The sequence below is a fragment of the Ambystoma mexicanum genome, chromosome 10 (assembly GCF_040938575.1).
Source record: "Ambystoma mexicanum isolate Mex_15411 chromosome 10, UKY_AmexF1_1, whole genome shotgun sequence".
Taxonomy (NCBI): domain Eukaryota; kingdom Metazoa; phylum Chordata; class Amphibia; order Caudata; family Ambystomatidae; genus Ambystoma; species Ambystoma mexicanum.
Window position 1 is genome coordinate 1,265,079,286 of NC_090932.1, and position 19,843 is coordinate 1,265,099,128.

Consider the following 19,843-nt stretch of genomic DNA (forward strand, 5'->3'; position numbering starts at 1 on the left):
CTGACCCTGGCTACATGAGGGAAGACCACCTGGGGAGGAGGTGGGGTGGGTCAGGTGGGAGAATACACCTCAGGGGAACGATGGAATATGGTTAGAGGAAATCACATACACTCCCTCGATTCCCCAGACTTTAATGGCATATTGTCATATCCCTCCCTGACCTTTTAGTAGCCATACATAAATGCCTCCGCCCAGATCCCAATAAGGGCCACATACGAACTACTGAGATGAGGAATAGATTAGGAACAGTAAAGATAACTCCCAGAGCAGCTCATTCAAGAGGAAGATTCACAGCCACTGAGACTAGGAAGAGGCCACGAATAGTAAAGATAACTTTGAATGAAGCTCAGCAGTTACTGCCTCAACGACATCCAAGAGGCGGGTCAATGGCCACTGACACAAGGAAGAACAGAGGAGTGATGATTACTAGGACCGAATATTAAACCCAAGTGTCTAGTTGTTAGAGGAGTAATCGAACCGGAAGTTTGAAAGGACACAAGAAGTGGCCTAGTGTCCATATAACTTAGGGCTGGTGAGAAATGTGAAAGCAAGATGGCCAAAAAAGAGAGGAGGCAATAGAACGTATAGACTGGACAACAGGGGGACTATGATCAACATTCACCCCTGGTACCAAAGACTCTTCTACAGAGTTTAAGAATCATCTAAAAAAACATGGGTGTGAATTTTTGTCTAGAACGACTAGAATACAACACTTCAGCCAGAATCGGATGCAGGGTAAAAGGGCAAAGACGAGCAGAGCAAAAGAAAGAATGCAGCTTACAGCAGTTAAAGTGTATAGGTGGATAGAGAAAGTATCGGAAAAATTCATACTAGCAAGCTAACTCCCCCGCCTGCCCCACTGTAAACCCACCTAGTTCAAGCCAGAGCCAAAAGTGCAAAGCCAACAACTACAAGCACGTCTAATGAAAGCCAGCAGTCCACCATGTCTGTTATTCACGCCATTTGACCCATGTACAGACCGATATATTCACAATTTCTCCCCGACATGGCAGAGATCTGTGCCTTGGGTCACGATGCTGGGTGAAGCGCCCTGTCATTTTAAAGCAAACCCCGTCAGAAGAAGTCCAATTTTGTTAACACTAGTGCAAAATTACCCCTTTGCCCTCCAAAACAGAGCCCGGAAACCCTGCAAAAGTGAAAAGGCGCACTGCCTTCAACATCGTGAGCGATCACTGCGCAGTGAAACAAAACCACAATTCTCTCCAGGGCTCCAGATAGGGTTTTGTGGTGGGAGTAGTTTACAGCCTACTTCTGTAGGCTTCGTAGGATCATTTTCCAGGTAGGAAAGAAAGAAAAAAAAATGGGGTCTTTCTGGGTATATTTTTTTAATGGAAAGATAGGCATTTGTAGGATAGCACATGCTTGCTTTGCGCTCAGTAATGACCATAAATGAAACGTTTCTTTATATTTTTTGCATTCATTTATTCAGACGCAAATGTGCCACTGTAGAGCTCCCCTTTGCGGTAGTGGCTTCCAATCCCTCGGGTCAGAACACATCAGCCCAGCAGTGCAGGCAGCAGCAAAGGGCACACATCTGCCCATGTCGTCTTTTTTTTGTTCCAAGCGTTACCTTAATTTTAGGGGATTAAACGGAAAAACATGCCACCTAGCTGGACGGCTGGTTATCTCAGTGATGGATACAAACATTGTGTGGCATATAATATACGCATGTTTTATCTTTAGAAGAAACATACACAGAGGATGGCCTCCAAGTCACCAAAGACAGGCCAGGTCAACACCGCATTCATCGCGATTACTTGTGCGACAACTATCACCAGAGATTTCGGCAACAAACAGGTGCCCAACCGCTGCCCTGCTCCCATCAATCTGAAACCGTAAAGCCACATTAAACACTGCAATAGAAACCAGGTCCGAAGGGGTGCAAGCCATTGGAATGGTCTAGCCCTCTAAAAAGCAATCCACCGAGACAGGCTAAAAGGCACTTGACTGAACAACTGACGCTGGTTGCAGCCATGAGTGAAGTTTGTTTTGAAAGTGGAAAGGTGTGTGGTGCTTTCATATGTGAAAAAACGAGTGCGTTTGTTACTCCCAAATTAGAGGACACAATGAATCCACCCCAGTACACGATCGAGAAGAACACTTACCCCATGACCTTCAATACACGACACATCACATCGAGTTTCCACCCCACCAGTAGCGGGGTTAGTATTCAAACTTCCACCAAAGAATACGATCTTTATTGCATCACTGTCTCCAATCTAAATTTCTGAGGTATATTTGTAGCAAGTCAATTAAAAACTCTCAGCCAAAGAAAGACGGTTCGACCCAAGTGTGCAGCCCATCTTAATTGGGATGATACAGTAGACAAACTTCGAGAGGAATGAGGCTTCGAAGATGGTACAAGAAAACACCTTTTTATGACAAAGAAAACAGAGCAAAGAACCATTCACCAAAGTATAACCAAAAATAATATTCTCCATTTCATGCAACCCACACATCGATCTCCTTGCAGCGGCAAAAGGAACGAGAGAGACACACACACACACACACACAGACACACACGGCTAACCCCTGGATGGGGGACAAGAAGGCTCTGAACTGAGTTAAGTTATTTGACATTTGTATAGCGCCTTATGTATCATTGGTATGATCTCAAAGCGCTGGTAGGTTGAACGCCCTCGGGAACTAAGTTCAAGTCAGTCGAGAGAGAGAGTCGTAAAGTGCATGGGTGCACTAGGTATGTGTGCAGCTGGTGTGGTTGTTGCATGATAGCTGCTTCTTAGCGGTAGGTGTGGTGCTGAGGAGATCAGTTGAATGTGTTCAGTCTGGAGGGTGGACACCTAGACTGAGTTCTGGCTGCGTTAGGCCCGAGGAGACGTGCAAGCTAGCCGGTATGTGCTAGCTAGCTGTGTTTAATTGGGATGATGGGTAGTTTGATGGGTCATGTTAGTATGAGAACAGCTTTACTGAATGTGTCATAGTACTGCTGTGTTCTAGTTGAATGGTGGTGTATAGGAGAGAGTAAGCGTAGTAGTGGGTTATTGTGTTAATCACTAAAGTGTATGCGACCAGGCACACTCAATGATGTTGGGAATACCCTCTAAATTCAACATTAACACAGTGACGTTATTAGGGCACACTTTAAGTTCAGCTTTAACACAGTGACACTATTAGGGTGCGGATAATCGTTGGACCTTAGTATTTGACTGTATGATGCAACACAGTAAGACTTTTTGGGTAAGAGTGGTAGGGCTTTCTGGCGTGAAGTGATTGCTTCAGTCCCCACCATTGCCACACTTGCGTTTTTGTTGGTGCTGGTTGACGACAGGCTACTGGCTCCTTGCTTCTCCTGCGGATACCTGAGCTGTCTCGTTGGAGCCGTCCCTTGCCTCTGGGTCCTTAGCCGTGGGGCTGCCGGCCAGAGGGCTGCCCTGGGATGGCCAGTTAAGACCAGTTGGGAGAACCAATGAGAGGACGGGGGGGCGGGGCGGGAGGGGAAGGAATCAGGAAGACGACGCGGCGAGGGAATCGGGCAGCAAAGGCTCTTGGTCGGGGTCTCTGGCCAAGGCAAAAGCCCGCAATTCACGCAGCTACAGCCACCAAACACTCACTCGCTCCAAGATGGAAAGGGGCCGGTGAGAGCAGAACGAGTCGTTAGACTCAGAGTAGATTAATCACAGACCAATGAGAGGACATGGGGGCAGGGCAGGAGGGGAAGGAATCAGGAAGAGGGCGTGGGGAGGGATCGTTCAGCAAAGGATCTTGGTCGGGGTCTCTGGGAAGGAATCAGGAAATCAGTTGATGTGTTCAGTCTGGAGGGTGGACACCCAGACTGAGTTCTGGCTGTGTTAGGCCTGAGGAGACGCCTAAGCGAGCCGGTATGGTCTCAGCTAGCTGTGTTTTATTAGGATGATGAGGTGTTCGTGGGGTCTTGTTAGTATGAGAACAGCTAGGCCGAATGTGTTATAGCATAGCTGTGTTCTAGTTGAATGATAGTGTATAGGAGAGAGTAAGCATAGTAGTGTGATATGGTGGTTATCAGTAGAGCGCCTGTGGCCAGGCACAAGAGCAGGACAGGGGGTGTTCATAGCGGCTTACGTATATAAAGCGACATGAGGGATAGGGTAAACATGTGATACAGATAACACGGGGATACAGGTACATAGCATATCTAGGAGATACAGAGATATATCCACTCCTTCCACTAAGCTTTAGCACAGTGATGATATTAGGCACACTTTCTGGATTCAACTATACTACAGTGACACTATTAGGCACATTTTCTAGATTCAGCCCTAGCAGTGACGCTAATCAGGCACACTCTCTGAATTCAACTACAACACAGTTACGCTATTAGGCACACTTTCTAGGTTCGAGCTTTGGCACAGTGATGCTATTAGGCACAATTTCTAAATTCAGCTATACAATAGTGATTATATTAGGCACACTTTCTAAGTTCAAATGGCACAGTGACACTATTAGGAACACTTATTAAATTCAATTATACTACAGTGATATTAGGCACACTCAATGGTGTTGGGCATACCTTCAAAATTGAACTTTATGCAACATGCTTCCATTTACAATTTTAACTAAGTGTGGGACATGCCATCATTCACAGTTCGGTCTAAGAGTGATCTTTATAATTCTGTCTTAGTGTGGCACATGCTAACAATCACATTTCTATCTAGATGCGGTCCAAGGTAAAGTTCACAAAATACTAGCGTTCAAATTCTATCAAAGTGTGGGATAATTCTAACTGGGTGCGGCATTGCTAACATTCACAGTTCTCGGGTAAGATAATGGCGAGTGGTAGGGTTTTCTGAACTAGAGTAATTGCTCTACTCCCCACCCATGCCACACTTACTTTTTTGGTTGCTGCTGGTTGACGGCTGGTCGCTGGCTTCACTGGCTTCCCCTGCTGACACCTCCTGACACATTCCAGAGCTACCTCTGTTGGAGCCCCCCTTTGCCTTGGGGCCCTTAGCCACAGGGGCTGCCGGGCAGAGGGATGCCCTAGGGGGTCGATTATGACCTGGTGAGTCAGCCAATGGGAGGCTGTGGGGGGGGATAGGAGGCGGGAGGGACAGGGGAGAGCAGGAAGTGCTTTGCCAGCAAACGAGGCCTGCACACAGGGCCTGGAGATGGAATATTCCCACACAAATGGGCAAAATGGCGGTGCTGGGGCAAAGGACTGGGCCCACCTGCTTCCAGGATGTTTGTATTTATATTTATTGTGTTTATATAGCGCTTTCATCCAACACGTTTTACATTTTAACAAAATACATAGAAGATTATAACAGTAGAAGCAATTTACAATCATGAATCGAACCAATAACAAAATAGTAAGTAGAGCAATTAATCTGTAGGGGAAGAGGGAAGGAGGAGAAAAACAGAAGGGTGAAAGTAAGCGAGGATAAGGGGAGGTGGTGGAAAGAGAGGATCATAGGGAAGATGTTAAAAGGAAGCGGGTGGCGGTCCGGGGTCACTAGACCCAAACAACGGGAGTAACAGCCAATCAGAGGCCGTGGGCAGGAGGGAGAGGGGAGAGCAGGAAGCGCTTCACCAGCAAACTAGGCCTGCACACGGGGCCTAGAGATGGAATATTGTGACATGCTTGTTGGCAAAGATTTTTAAAAGTAGAGAAAAGGAAAAAACTATCTTGCCATATTTCTATGAGGGGTTGCCCTACCTCAGCAAAAACACCAAGGACTATGGCAGGATGTCTTGTAAGGTAAAATGTCCACCGTCCTGTGTCCAAACCCATTTCCATCCCTTATACTAAACTAAGGAAAAACTGTGCATCTTCTTAATCCAGAAGGATGCTGATCTCGCTCTGCACCGAGACCTTTAGAGTTCAGTTCATGGTGTGAAACACAATGAGTGACTCTTTAAAACACAGTTCCCCAAGTATCAAAGGGGTTGAAATGGGGTGTTTGGGGGGGGATGGAGGGGAGACACTTTTCCCCTTGTTCTTGTCGTCAACTTCCAAACAGTGTTCAGTCTGGTTCACTATCCTGCCAGACTTCACTGTAGACCGTAAACCGTTTTTAATCACAAAGCATATTCTCCTTTTATGAGAGAGGGGGGGGGGGCGGGTGTCTTCACCTGGTTTCCGTCTCCAACTCAAAACTGTAGTGCTAAGTCTGGTGTGCACTATCCTGCAAGACTGGACTATAAAACTTAGAACTCCAGAAAGACATGCATTACTTACCTTAATCGTATTTCTGGTGCTTGTATCTGCTTAGATTCTCATGTTGTGCATATAATCCGACATCCAATATTAATAGCGGAGTATTGCATCTTTCTGGGCTTCAGCCCCTTGACCAAGTGTTTTTTTCACTCTAGTATGGTTCCCTGACCCATGTGCCTCGCTCAACTTCATATGGGTCCCAGACCCTGGTGTGTTGCTTTCGCTGGTTCTCTATGCCTGCTTCACTCAATGTCCAACTGAACAGGCCTGGTGTACTCTCCTGCCAGGTACTTTCCAACATAGGATATATAAAGTTTGTTTCAGCTTTTACAGTTCCTTCATTCTCCCCTTCTGCCTCTTGGATTACTGGCTTCTGTCAAGCATAGACTTGATTCACACTCCTTTTGAAATTGTCAGGGTCCCAGAATCTCTTGTGTCGGGTATGCCCTTGTATTTCTTTCAGGTCCCTGACACGTTTATTTTGGCTTTGCCTCTATGGTTTGCTTGGGTCCAGGGTCCCTTTGTATGTGACTTTCGGGACACTTGGTTTACTCTCCTGCCAAGTGTCTCTTGATGCCCATAGGTTTGTGTCCTATTTCTCTTCGGGTACTTGACCCATATATTATCTTATCAGCTTCACTTCGTATCACGCCCCCTGGCCCTCCTTAGGCTCCCCCTCATTCGCAGTGTAGTAACTTTGTTAAAATGTTGTGGGTGAAGGTGCCCAATATCTAAAATGAAAGGGGCCCCTGCCAAATGAGGGGGGACAAAGTGGTATGCCTCAAAGTTGGGGGGGACAAACGCCTGTGCTGCCCCCCTAAAATTGCACCCATGCTTATTTGGTCCAGAGCCCCTCTCATGGACCCAGGCAGCACCTTGACCTTATTTACGGGTTCCTACTGTGTGGTCCTGCTCGGTCTCCACCAACCAACTCTCTTCTCTGGGTGACCTTCCGATCCTCCCCTCACCTCCCACTGTTGTCTGCGTCCCTGCTTTGACTTCCACATATTTTGTCTCTCATGGTCTGTTTCTTGGTAGCACCCTTATAGATGGTGGCTCTGTTCCCCCCCCATCGTCCCGGTCTAAAGCTTCTTCCCATGTCTCCCGGTCTGCGGCATTAAAACTTAGCTCGCCGTTCCTCCGGGGTAGGCTCGACCAATGGCCTAGTCCTTCTATTTTGTACTTTGGGTAACCAATAGGCAGTCTCCAGCAACTAGACTGTAGGATTCCAATAGGTATTCCTCATTGCCCTACCCTTCCTCCTCATCATCACAGTACTGAGCTGATCATCATCATAGATTACAGTAACACTTTTCTTCGTCTCAGTATTCTTTTGGGATTTGGTTACCTCAACTCTAAACAAATAGAGATGTAGTGGACCACAGGGTACTGAGTGGGGTGAACGGAAGGGGGAGCGGGGGAAGGGACAGAAATGAAGGAGGGGAATACCGCGTTTTTCTCCGATAGTCATTACTAGTCCCACCAGGGGGGTGGGGTGATCCTCCCCATGGGATCCTCCCGCGGAGTACCACCCCCCCCCAGGGGGACTATCAGGTATCAGCCTCCCCTCCTTGGTGTAATACTCCGCTATTAATAATGGATGTCGGACTATATGCACAGCATGTGAATCGAAGCAGATACAAGCACCATAAATACGATCAAGTTAAGTAATGCATGTCTTTCTGGAGTTCTAAGTTCTATAGTCCAGTCTTGCAGGATAGTGCACACCAGACTTGACACTACAGTTTTGAGTTGGAGAAAGAAACCAGGTGAAGACACCTGCCCCCTATCCCCCCCCCTCACTCATAAAAGAAGAATATGAGTTGTGATAAAAAGGTTTAAGCTCTACAGGATGTGAACCAGAGATGTGAACCAGACTTAATGCTATGTTTGGAAGTTGATGACAAGAACAAGGGGAAGAGTGTCGTCCCCCTGCCCCCCCCTCCCCCATTTCCAACCCCTTTGATACTTGGGGAACTGTGTTTAAAGAGTCACTCATTGTGTTTTCACACCATGAACTGACCTTTAAAGGTCTGGATCATGAGAAGGGGCTCCCCCTAGGGAGAAGGGACGACAGAGGATTCGTCCCAGCTGCTAGACCAGTACAATGGTGAATGGCACACTAGAGAAAAAAGAAAAAAAAAAATTGTAATCAATGAATTGCTGCATTTAGTGCGGGAGCCGGATTCGAAACCCTGTTGATCTGCGCGATTTTGCTTACTAGACAGACACATTGCAGATGAGCTCAGGCTTAAAAGGAGCTGGTCTCGTGATTACCATCAATCACCTCATGCAGATGAGCCCCTTCATCTCAGCCTTGCCTGGGCGGGATTCCTCAAGGGAGGGAACGTTGGAAGGGTCCATATGCACATATTAACAATAAAAGGCTGCCACAGCATGTTTAGGGGTAGAGGCTTAAATAAGGTCTCCTGTGGAGAGTTGGAGACACAGGGTGGTGGGCTCAGAATTGCAGTAATAAAATAGAATGGGGCAGCGTGTGTCTCTCAGAGCGCTGTGTGTATGTTCAGAACAAAAAGAGAACGCCCATCCATGGATTAAAGCAACTGGAGATTGCTCTGGTTTTCACCTGGCAACCTAAACCTATTCTGGTACTGGAGTGTTTCATGCAACCCAGCACACTCTAGGTTTAGGTGGGAAATGGTAAAAACGTAAGCACAATCCCCAGAAAACATTCCCCAGACCCCACAGCAGGGCTCCCTTTCAAAAATAGTTGTTAATAGCAACACTACAAAATGCTGTTCTGCAACCCTGTCAGGATGAAAGCCATAATTTGCCGGGTATACAGCTCTCTGCAGCAGGCGCATTGCCCCAGCAAAATCGCGTACTAGTCTCTCCCTCAACAGGTACACATTTAGCATTCACACACACAAATACAGCACAGATCACTTCCATGTCTCACTGTGTGCCTCTCACCATACACCGTAAAATGTGTGTGGCTGCAAAAATGATTGAGATTGTTCAACAATGGCTTGGCAGTCTGGAGAGTTGCCCAGAGCAATGCCAGAGGTTAAGATGTATTCAAAACCTTTCAGCCATTACCTCTTTTGTTTTGCAAGTGCTTACCTAAGACATCTATGCACACATTGCAGTCACAGTTTTAATTCCAAGAAGGCCAGCTGAGCACAACCTTATTACAGCTCTTAGAAAATGGCGCCGTGCCATATCTGTAAAGTATGCCAGGTAAGCTGTGCAGCATCTACGTGCACAATCCAAGGGGTCTTGAAGATGCAGCAGCACTAAAACCGGTCACAAAATATGCATCTTGCCTCCTCTGTACCAGTGACTCTCTGATTCAGCCATCTAAACAAAAAGAGAAGCGCCATCCACAAAACGTGTATATCCTTAAAATGACCAGGGTTACCCCAGTTTTTACATGGCAACCACAATACATTCTGGTACTTGCAGTCCTTCAAGCAGCATCGCGCATGTTGCAAGTTGAGAGTGATTTATTCAAAAAGTATAGTCTATCCCGATTCACGCTACGGTTGCATAGTCCTGCCAATGGTCGAAATTTCTAAGTATCATAATTTTAGTTGCCAAAAATCAGATTCAAGTTAGGTGATTTTAGACATCCTACGCCAAAACATTTAAACTTAACTTGCCCTGTGTGACTTGATCCCAGCCCCAAAAACAGTGCTCCTCACATCCCAGTAGCCGCTGCAGGTCCCTACACCACAAACAAACAGGGCCACCCATGTCTCCCTGTGAAGGGCATCTAAGGATCCAAAGAGGGAGTGGCAACATGAGCGCTGCCCTCAGACTATAAACCAACACCTGAAGTTCCAATGCTCCTACAAGCTCCAACATTCCTTGCAAGACTGCACACCACTATCAGCAACGCACACACTATGCAAGAGACACCCTACTGTGCAGCTTAAAACAATCATGTTATGTCAGGTTATGTTATGTTACTTTGCATTTATATAGTGCCTTATGTACCATTGGTATGATCAAGGCGCTGGTAGGTTGAACGCCCTCGGGAACCGTAGTTTAAGTCAGTAGAGAGAGAGACACGCACACACAAGTTAAGTGTGTGCACCGGGTGTGTCCCTCGTATGATAGCTGCTTTTTAGCAGTAGATGTGGTTGGGAGATCAGGAGTATGTGTTTGTACTGGCATGGTGTTACCCAGATCGAGAGAAGAACAAGGCTCACTCGACCACATACATGGCAAAACTGTCAGTTCACGCAGCACCCAAACGTTGACATTGGCAACAGTCTTCATCGAAATGAGGGGCCAACTAACTGCATTAACCCCTTGTGCACAAAAACTAGGGCACTACACGGTTTAAAAACGAAAGAAGCGGGAACAAAAAGGAGGACAACCCGAAATGCTTTAGCCCTGGATGTTATGTCAAACACTGACTTTTATTTTGCATACAGAATGTCCTTAACCATTTTGGAAGAAGCTAGTGTGTGTGTTTTATGAATAATCAAAAAATAAATAAATCATTGATGGACGTCTTTGAGCGATTGGTGCAATCGTTTCCCCCTCCCACCCCCCCCTCGATAACCACCTCTCAAACCTGGGCATAGGTTATTCTTACAGCCAGTCAGAAGAGTGAGATTAATGTACTTATGCACGCAATGAAACAAAAGAATATGAGGCTCATTACGAGTCCGGCAGTAACCGTGCCGGTACTAACAGCACGTTGCCGCCTGACCCGCAATGATTACAACCCCGGCGTTCCGGAAAGTCAGGCGCCGGTAAATTGCAATTCCCGAATGGGAACACAGAAGCACGGTCTGCTTACCGTGGCTGCTGTGTCCGGCAGTGTCTGACCTGTCGGGCACACTGGCTCCGACATGCAGACCTGCAATATGCCAGACTTGCAAGCTCAGGATGAGCCCCTATGTGTGCGTTTACACTGTAAAAAACAGTTATCCGTGATTTTATGGAAGGGACAAACAGGAAAGCAGTGATAAACACAGACTCTGAAAATGCTTGAACACACTGGAAAAACATGCGCACAAGTAAAAACAAAGAAACCCCTAAAAAGGAAACCCTACATATAATGTCCTAAGAGCATACAAAGGAAATATACAGTTTGATGTCTAGAGAAAGGAATGTGCGATCCCCCTTGGCAGAGTCCCAGCAGAAGAAAATGCTGCTTTCATGGGGGCAAGAGGGCTTGTAAGTAAAGAATGCGTACGGCAGATTTTCACGATGGCAGGTAGGAGAATCATGTCGAGAACCAAACCAAAAAAAAAAAAAAAAAGAAAAAACCTCTAAAACCTTATTTGTGCTGCAGTAAAATATTAAAGCTTGGTACATTTAGAAGAAGGTCTTGATCACAGGTCCAGTGTGAGCAGCAGACCAGTTGGAGTCATATCCGAGCACGATTGAAGATTTGTCACATAGTTAGTCTTTTTCTTTGCGAGTTACTACCAGCCTGATCAAATACTGATCCAGATAGCACAGGTTCCCGCACAAGATCATTCACTGGACCAATCTGGTTCCTGTCGCCCCCTTATGAGCAATCCCTGGGCCTACCTGGTGCCAGTACTCTGGCTCTTCTCCAGACTGCATCTGCTCCTGCATCCAAGCCAGGTTATCCTCTATGTAGGAACGCAACTTCTCGCAGTATTGAGTCTGGTACTTGTAAGGTCCACAGTAGCCCATCAGGGTGTTCATCCAATGCATGTACATCAACTGCAGAGAAAGAAAGTGTGTTAATAAACGGGCTATTTCCATAAACCCCAACAACCCTGTAACCCCCATGAAGGGCAGGCGGTAGATTTCCAAACCTTTACAATTGTCAAAAAAGCTTAGTGTTGTGTTCATGCATGCAGACAGTACTACCCTGAGCTCAGAGTGCCGGTCTGCTTCAGAGTGTGCCGTATTAAGAGCATAGAAGCATGTAGATTGTGTGCCTGTGGCGCTGGGATACATTTATCAGGCCTGTAGTACGCAAGGTCAATGTAGAGGTGTAGTGTTTGCTCAGTGGGTGGGTGGGTGAGTTATTCAATTGCCCTGAGGTAGTGGCTTAACTGGTATGCACATAAAGCGTCTCTGCACAAAGGAATACTGCGCTCTAAAATATTATTGCTTTAAAAGATGGGCAATAGTCTAAAACATATTTTTAATTAAAGTTCCTATGTAAACGCTTTTAGCAAACGAGGCTCAAAGCGTTTACATGGGAGCATCCATTTTGCCATTTCAGGCAGCCTCCTCAGCTCTGCCCTGGCGGCACTAAAAAAGCAGCAAAAGCCCCCTAATGGGAGCTTTGGCTTACTGCAGCCAGAGTGGAGCTAGATGAGCCGAGGAGGCTGCCTTCACTTTCATTTTACATTTTCGGTGCTCCCCATGCCCAGGGAAGCACAGAAAACGTAAAAAGAAGGCAAAAAGAAAGGCGCTGCAATTACAAATTGCCACGGTTGGAAAACCACGGAAATCATAAATTACAAGAACGTTGTATTTCTGACTGCGGCGGCTTTCGCAAGGAGTCTCCTGGGCTCCCCCAACCCGGGGGAGCGCAGGGGACTCCAAGCAAAAAGCTGCCACAGTCAGAATAACAACGTTCTTGCATTTGTAAATACTGCAGCATTTACAAATGCAACAACGTATATCCCACTGCAGCGGCTTTCGCTTGGAGTCTCCTGGGCTCCCTCAGTGTTGGTCAATTTGGTAAAGTGCAGTTTCCTGCCAAATCCTGTATGGAGGGAAAGCAGACAATCCATCACACTAGCAAACTCCAGAGGTGGATAACCCTAACTTTAGAAGTCCAGCCCTACGAAGATTGGAGCCTTGCGCTCAATGTCAGGTTTGTGCGTAAAAGCGCTCAGTAGTGCGTAAAGACAAAAGTACAATATTCAATTGGATGGAAAGGTCAGGAGGATTCTGGAGTGAGGAAATTTGGTTCAGAGAGTCAGAGGAGGATATGCTGCGGAGAACAAAGCTGTCCCCAACCTTGAGACGGCTTTAAGAAACAGACCACCCAAGGCAAGTACCTAAAGGGATCCTTTGTGCGTTGTGGGAAACCCGACAGTGTTCTGCCACCTACTCCCCCAGGATCCTCTATTCAAGTGGCCAAGAAAGGGCCATTGCTTTTGGATCCAGGCCCTGGGGGTGGACAAGCGAGGAAGGATCACCTGGGTGGAGGGTCACAGGGGACCTTTGGGACAGAATGCCCAAGGAAGAGACATGGTATGCCCCCTTTTCCCATTATACCTTAAAACCCTCTCCCTCTGCTTTTATGGGATATTTCCAATCCCATTCCATCTTCCCCTCCCCATTTCCAACACGTACTGGTACGAGCAAGAGGAGACTGGGAATAGTGAAATTACATACACATAATGGTGAGAAGCAGAAGGAGACCTACCACATTACACCACTAGATTATCCCACTAAGAGTCAGGCAAGGTCAGGCACTTTATTTTGATTATGCACACCCAACTCCACTTGAATCTCAGCGTTAGGGAGGATTCTCAGAAATGTGCCAATTCCCTCCACCTTCGAGAGACCGCCAGCAACTTTTCTGGATTTTGAGGACTTGATTCTTTTAGCCTGGAGAGTGAGAACTGCCCACCTCACCCCCCCCCACTTTCTCATGTATTTTAATGTGAGTTCTGAGCTTGTTTCTCTTTTGGTTATGGAGCCTGGCAAACTCCATAGGCATCATATTTTACATTGTGTCACACAGCACCTTCAGTGCAGCGGCACAGGGAAGTCTTCCAGATTTCCCCCCGCACGGTTCAAATATCTTCTCTGGGATAAACGTCTGTATCCCAGAGCAGTTACAATTGTAACTTTCTAGACCCAGCACACACTATCTTACAATAGGGTGCTGGAGGGGATACCTAGTATCCCCTTTCTCTAGCTTGACACGTAACATTTTTGTTACCCTTTCCTCACTGAATGGCTGGTGGCAGTGGTTTCGTTTTAACTACCGTGGTGTGCATTTACCGCAGGCTGCCTTCGCAGCTGTAAAGCACCGAAAGGTGCCATTTTTGTCAAAATGGCCCTGGTCGTCTTTTTTCGCCATTTCTTTGTGGAAAGGTTCTTCTTGAAATTTACTCTGCGCGCCAAACCAGGTTTGGTCCCATTGTTCGCTTTGCCTTTGGCAGGATTCATGATTGAAGCCCGCTTCTGGCACCAGGGTGTCTGGGGTAGTCGGGAAGTGAGGGGGTGCCCGAAACTCCCTGTGCTTAGTCTCCTAGGAGACCCAAATGCACTCTGTGGCGATTGGCCAGCTGACTGTCTGGCAAGGACAGCCACCCTGCTGGGTGACTGACAGCTGGGCTGGAATGAATGGGAGAGAACTGAGTAAAAGGCGAGACTTTTGGCTTGGAAGGCAGATTCGACCACTGGACGAAGGAACCGAAGAAGAACTTGAAGAGGACGCCTGCTGCAACTCCTGGACCGTTGGTTTGCCCAGTGAAGCCCTGCTGCTGTGCTGAAACTCCAAATTTGTATCTCCCCTTGAGTTGGTTGGACCAATCAACTCCAAAGTTAGCCACCTGGACATCCTTCTCGGAGCTGGTTGAATTGCCACAGAGTTGCTGCTGGAAACCGTATAGCCAGGGAGAGGAACGCCAGATTGTGTGTGTTACTTTTAAGCTGGCCTAGAGCTCCAGGAATATCCTCTGGACTCCCAGGAAGCAGGGCTGACCGAGCCTGAGCCCCCTCAGAGTGCGTGACCCCAGAAGCAAGGAAAGTCCATCTTGACAGCCTGGAACAGTGGTGTTGCTATTTGCGGTAGACGCGAGGAGCTGAATCACTGATTTGAAGATTGCTGGTTGCGAGCGGTGACCGTCCCATTGCAGTGCAGGAGTCTCCAGAAGTCCTCCCTCTTGTCCCAACGACTGAGGCCCAGTAGCGGTGAGATCTGCCCAACTGCACAGGCACACAAGTCATCTGCTGCATCTTTTCTTCAATTCAAAAAAGGTACTGTACAAAAGTCTGAGAGAACTTACTTCTTGCTCTAGAGTTTCTTGCATCTTCTACTACTCACAAGTCTAACGGCTTGTGACCCTACATTTGATTCTTCTTTTCTTCAAGGACTTCTAAAACATTGTGCAAAGACTTTTTAACTTACCTACCAGAAGTGCTTCATCCTATATACGACTTTTGCCCATTGACTTTGGCCTAGTCCATTATACTGAATGACTGATGTGCAGAGCCAAAAGTATTTGCCTGCTTAAGAATATTTGTGGTCTCTTGTTCTAATAATCCTTTCCTTTTACCAACTTATAACAGTATTCTAAATGCAAACAGTAAGATATTAATGTCCCGAGCACCCTAGCTATTTAAGTCACTGGAGGGTGTAGGTTGCGTCTGTGGGCCATCCCAAAAGGGTCTTTACTGATTTAGAAACTGAGAGTGTACAGTATTGAAGTAGATTTGTGTGTTGCTATTATATTGCTCCCTTCTGAAGACGGCTTATTCTAACTGACTGATAAATACATTAATAATGGTTTATCAAGAAACCTTGAGTGTAAGAGTTTATTTGAATACTTGTTGCTGTGAATCTCTTTGTAACTCCCCTACAGTTCACATTGAACCCTCTTGAGATAAGCCTAGCTGCTCAACAGGCTACCAAAACTGTGTAGTGCAACCTTATACCAAAGGATGGGTTTCCTATACCTGTAGTCCAGAGTTGTTCGCAGTGTTCCCAGAGGGTACTGCATACAAGCTTTGCCTAACACTCAGAGTATAAAAGGTGTGCTTCTGCCCAAGAGATGGAGCGAACTGGGGTTGCTGGTTGGAATGTGGAGGCTGTAGCAGAAGAATCCTGGAAAGTCCAGAGGAGAACGGGACACAGTCGCTGACCTTGCCTGGCTGGAGGGCTGCAGCGTGGTGAGGGAGGTGTGTCTCCATGAAGCCAGAGTAAGGCGAGTTACTAATTGGCTGTGTCCAGGCCAGTGCTCTTTCCCCTGGGAGGTGTGCCGGTCCCATGCGTGTCTGAGGGGCAGGTGTCGAGACCCTGACCTCAACCCACAGATCCCAGGGAGCTGCCCGTCAGCGCCGAGCTATCCGGGTAAGTCTCGTAGCCAGAGAAATCCAGAAAATTCATGGTGTGCGTGTGGCTGGAGCAGGAGCAGCGATTTGAAAGTGAAGTGGCACGGATGAGAGAAAGGAAGAAAAACAAGGTGCACGAGCGGCACAAGGAGACAGACTGAAGAGATGGCCCGAAGTACCCAAAAACAGAAGAGTGGGTGCGAGGGACCCGAAAGTAACAAAGGGAGGAGCAAGGGTACACAACAAAGTGCAACGAGTGTGCCAGGGGCACGATAAAGTAAGAGTGTGAGAGACACAGGAAGGAGACTACAAGGTGCAAGGGTGCACAACGGGGTGAAAAGAGTGCCGGGGCAAGATAAAGCAGGAGGAGTGGGCAAAGAAGGAGGGGTGTGCAAGAGACACAGGAATGAGAAAGAAGGTGCCAGAGTGCCATGCCAAGTGGAAAGAAAGGGAAAGTGAAAATCCGTTAGAAGAAGAGACAACACATGAGGAGAGGAGTCAGAAGTCAGAGTGGTCATGCAGGGGTGGGGCAAGAGCCGGATGTTTTCTGTGTGAACTTTTGTTTTGAGACCAGAGGGGCCACGACAGACATTAGTCACAATCCTGAGCCCAACGCGGTAAGCACAGGCTTCTGCTGCCACCAGTCTACTCCTAGGCACTTTGTAGGCAAAGAGTAAGGATTATTTGGTAACTGGACAGAGAGGTCCCTCAGCAAGGGGTTAGTTACAGCCCCTTTGAACTTCTCTTTGGTCACCCTGTCAGGGGACCCCTAGCTATAGTCAGCGAAGGATGGGAGCTCCTTTGCTCCTCAAAGTGCCTGCAATGCTGCACCTAGAGGCGGGTGCCCCTCTACAGCCAGGACTCCAAGACTTGCCAAATCGGCCTGTGTATCTTCATCACAGGCCACCAGGCAAGTGCTCTGGTTCAGTCTCCCCTCAGCTGCGACGCTCCCGAGGCTGTGATACCCCCAATTCCTGTGTCACACCAACAAACTCACAATTCTGGTACATCTTACGTGGCCGACTCCCCTCTGGTGCTCTTTCTTTTAACTCTGCTCTTCGTTGGGATCTTGCCAATCTGACCCCTCCCCAGAAGCCAGATCCTGTGCCAGAGGACGATGTGGAAGCCATGCATCACCAGCAACCGCTGATCGCATCACTCTCCTTCCCACTCCGACCCTTGACCTAGGAATCTCCAAATCTCAAATAATGGTCCTCAAAGGTTTGGGGGTTCCATCTGCATCGGTGTACTGTCGCTCAAGCCGTTTATGGTCGCTGAACATAACACAGCAGCCCCACCTGAAAACCTCCAATCACACCCTGCAGAACTGCTTAACCCTGTCCCTATGGTATTTCTCTCCTGTCCCTCTGGTACTGCTGGCAGAAGTTTTCTTTGCTTCTTCATCTTAAACTCAAGGCCTCCGACTGAAACTGCTCTTTGGGGGCACTTTCTCACTAAGTTTACTCTCTTCTGCCAGTGACTGCCCCAATTTTCAATACTGGTCCCTTTGTCTTGGGATCCTGCCTGCCTCAACCGAAATCATTTTACAATCCCGTTATTGCATTTCATTTCAGCAAGGAATTTGATTCAAAAAAGGATTCTTGATTTAAAAGTGTTGAATCTAGATGACATGACAGCCCTTCTGTCGAATCCAGGGGAGTGTGGTGTGTTGCTAAAGGCTGTGTTTGAGGAGGTGGGGAGGCTGTCGGGGCAGAAAATCAATTAGCATAAGATGAAGTATTCCCTCTCCAATTCATGTAATGGAGATTCTTGCTTCTTAGAATTGTAAATGGTCTAAAGTAGAGGTTAAGAATTTGGGAGTACACATTCTACAAGACCTAAAATTTATTTTTTAATAAAGTGAAATTGAATGTGAATAAGGTAGTAGAAAAACTTTTGTTCAATATTACTAATTGGGAGAGGTTGATCATGGATATAATCGCCCAAGGTGGATGCAAATAAAATGATGCTATTGCAGAAGATATTGTATGTCATGCAATCACTGCTTCTGGATTAGATATGAACTTGAGATTAGTCAAGCAGAAGATTTTGTGATGGCTTTATTGGACACCTATGCAGATGTTTGGCTTGGGGTTGTTGGATGATACTTGTTGGGGATGTGGTGGAGATGAGGGCACTTTGCTGCATATGCTTTGCAATTGTTCGAGAGTGAGGGTTCTGGAGGGGGAAGCTTTGAATAGGATTGAGATGCTACATATTGAGCTCCCTAGATTACCCTGCTCAGGTGGTGGTGTTGTCAGATGAAGGGCGGTGTAGAGTTGCTGAAGATTGAGAAGTGGAGATTTAGTGCATGCAACAAAACAGATTTTGAAAGTTTTAAGAAGACTAGAAAGAAACCGGAGTGGGGGATTGGTTGGTGGAGATGCAGGGTGTGTGTAGTTATGAGAAGGTGATGTTGAACAGGGCACGTGAAGAGGTTTACCTCAAGTTGTGAGATTTTAAGCCCACCCCCAATTCGCCCCAACCCCTGATTGGGCCCTGGTGTCTGTTGTGGAACACTGTGGGTGTAGCACCGTGGTGGATTTGCACTGCAGCTCCTAGCTGCTGCTGCTTTCTCGTGGTGTAGTGTGCGCCGCTTGATAGTGAGCGCCTGCTCATATTGCATTCATTGTGCTAAGTGTACTGCATCTAGCTGCGTTTTGCCACCTCACTGCGTCTGTATTGCCGCCTCCTCCTACCCACCCCCCACCCCCAGGGCCCTTCCTGGTTCCATCTCCCCCAGCCTGCCCCAACCCCGGATTGGGCATTGGTGCCCCTTTAAGTCTGGACTAGGGCAGCCCCATGCCCGTCAGCTCAGGGCCCCAAAGTGCAGCTCCAGCAGAAGCAGCTCCAGACCGCGTTTGCCTGTGTTCACCTGGGAAGCCTGCCGCCGTCAACCAGCAGCAACTGACAAGGTGGTCTGGGTAGAGACTACAGAAATGACTATTCCGGAAAGCCCTACCGCCCCACTCACCTTCATAACATAGCTTACCAGGTTTGCTAGCTATAAGTAACGGTCCTATCACTGCTGCACTCCCAACCATTAAGCTCCATTTCATTAACTCTTGGGTGCTGTTCTTGAATCTAGGTGTTGCATTTACTGTTGTGTCCCCATTTTAGGCATTTCTTCCTCTACCCAGCTATTTCAGATCTAGGTGATGCTACTTCTACTGTTGTGCCGCCAATTGGACATGCCTCCCTCTATTCAGGTATCTCAAATATAGGCGTCTGTTTCTACACTTACCACCTAGACCCACTACCCCTATACCCGACCCAAGCTGCACCATCCATAAGTGTGTGATCTCCCAATTAAGGATGCACCCTACCGGCCTATAAAATGAGAACTCCATTGGAGTTTAAAAGGTACGTATACCTTGGACCACGTTTGTGGGGTATACCATTCTTTTGCCGCAGGATTTTTTAGTCGTGGGACTTTTCATCGCCGTTTTTTTTATGGAAAAAAAAGAAAATCGTTTTTTTGGGGGGGGGGGGATCAACAATTAAATATTTGTGGGTGAAAGGGAATCATTTAAAAAAAAATAAAAAAAAACGGGGGGGGGGTGGTGGGGGTAACCACCCCAAGTTTTTTTTCCAATAAAAAAAAAAAAAGGGATGAAAAGTCCCGCGACGAGAAATCCTGCGGCAAAATAACGTAGAACCGTCTATGGACACAGGCCGCAATCACAG

At 47.2% G+C, this 19,843-nt stretch overlaps 1 protein-coding gene across 1 annotated transcript in view; it reads right to left on the minus strand.

Moving 5' to 3' along the window:
- PLBD2 (phospholipase B domain containing 2) overlaps positions 1-19,843 on the minus strand; it is a 212,580-nt gene that overhangs the window by 164,018 nt on the left and 28,719 nt on the right. The window contains exon 3 of the mRNA XM_069619232.1: positions 11,690-11,848. Within this exon, the coding sequence (XP_069475333.1) occupies positions 11,690-11,848 (159 nt within the window). The remainder of the gene's footprint in view (positions 1-11,689; positions 11,849-19,843) is intronic.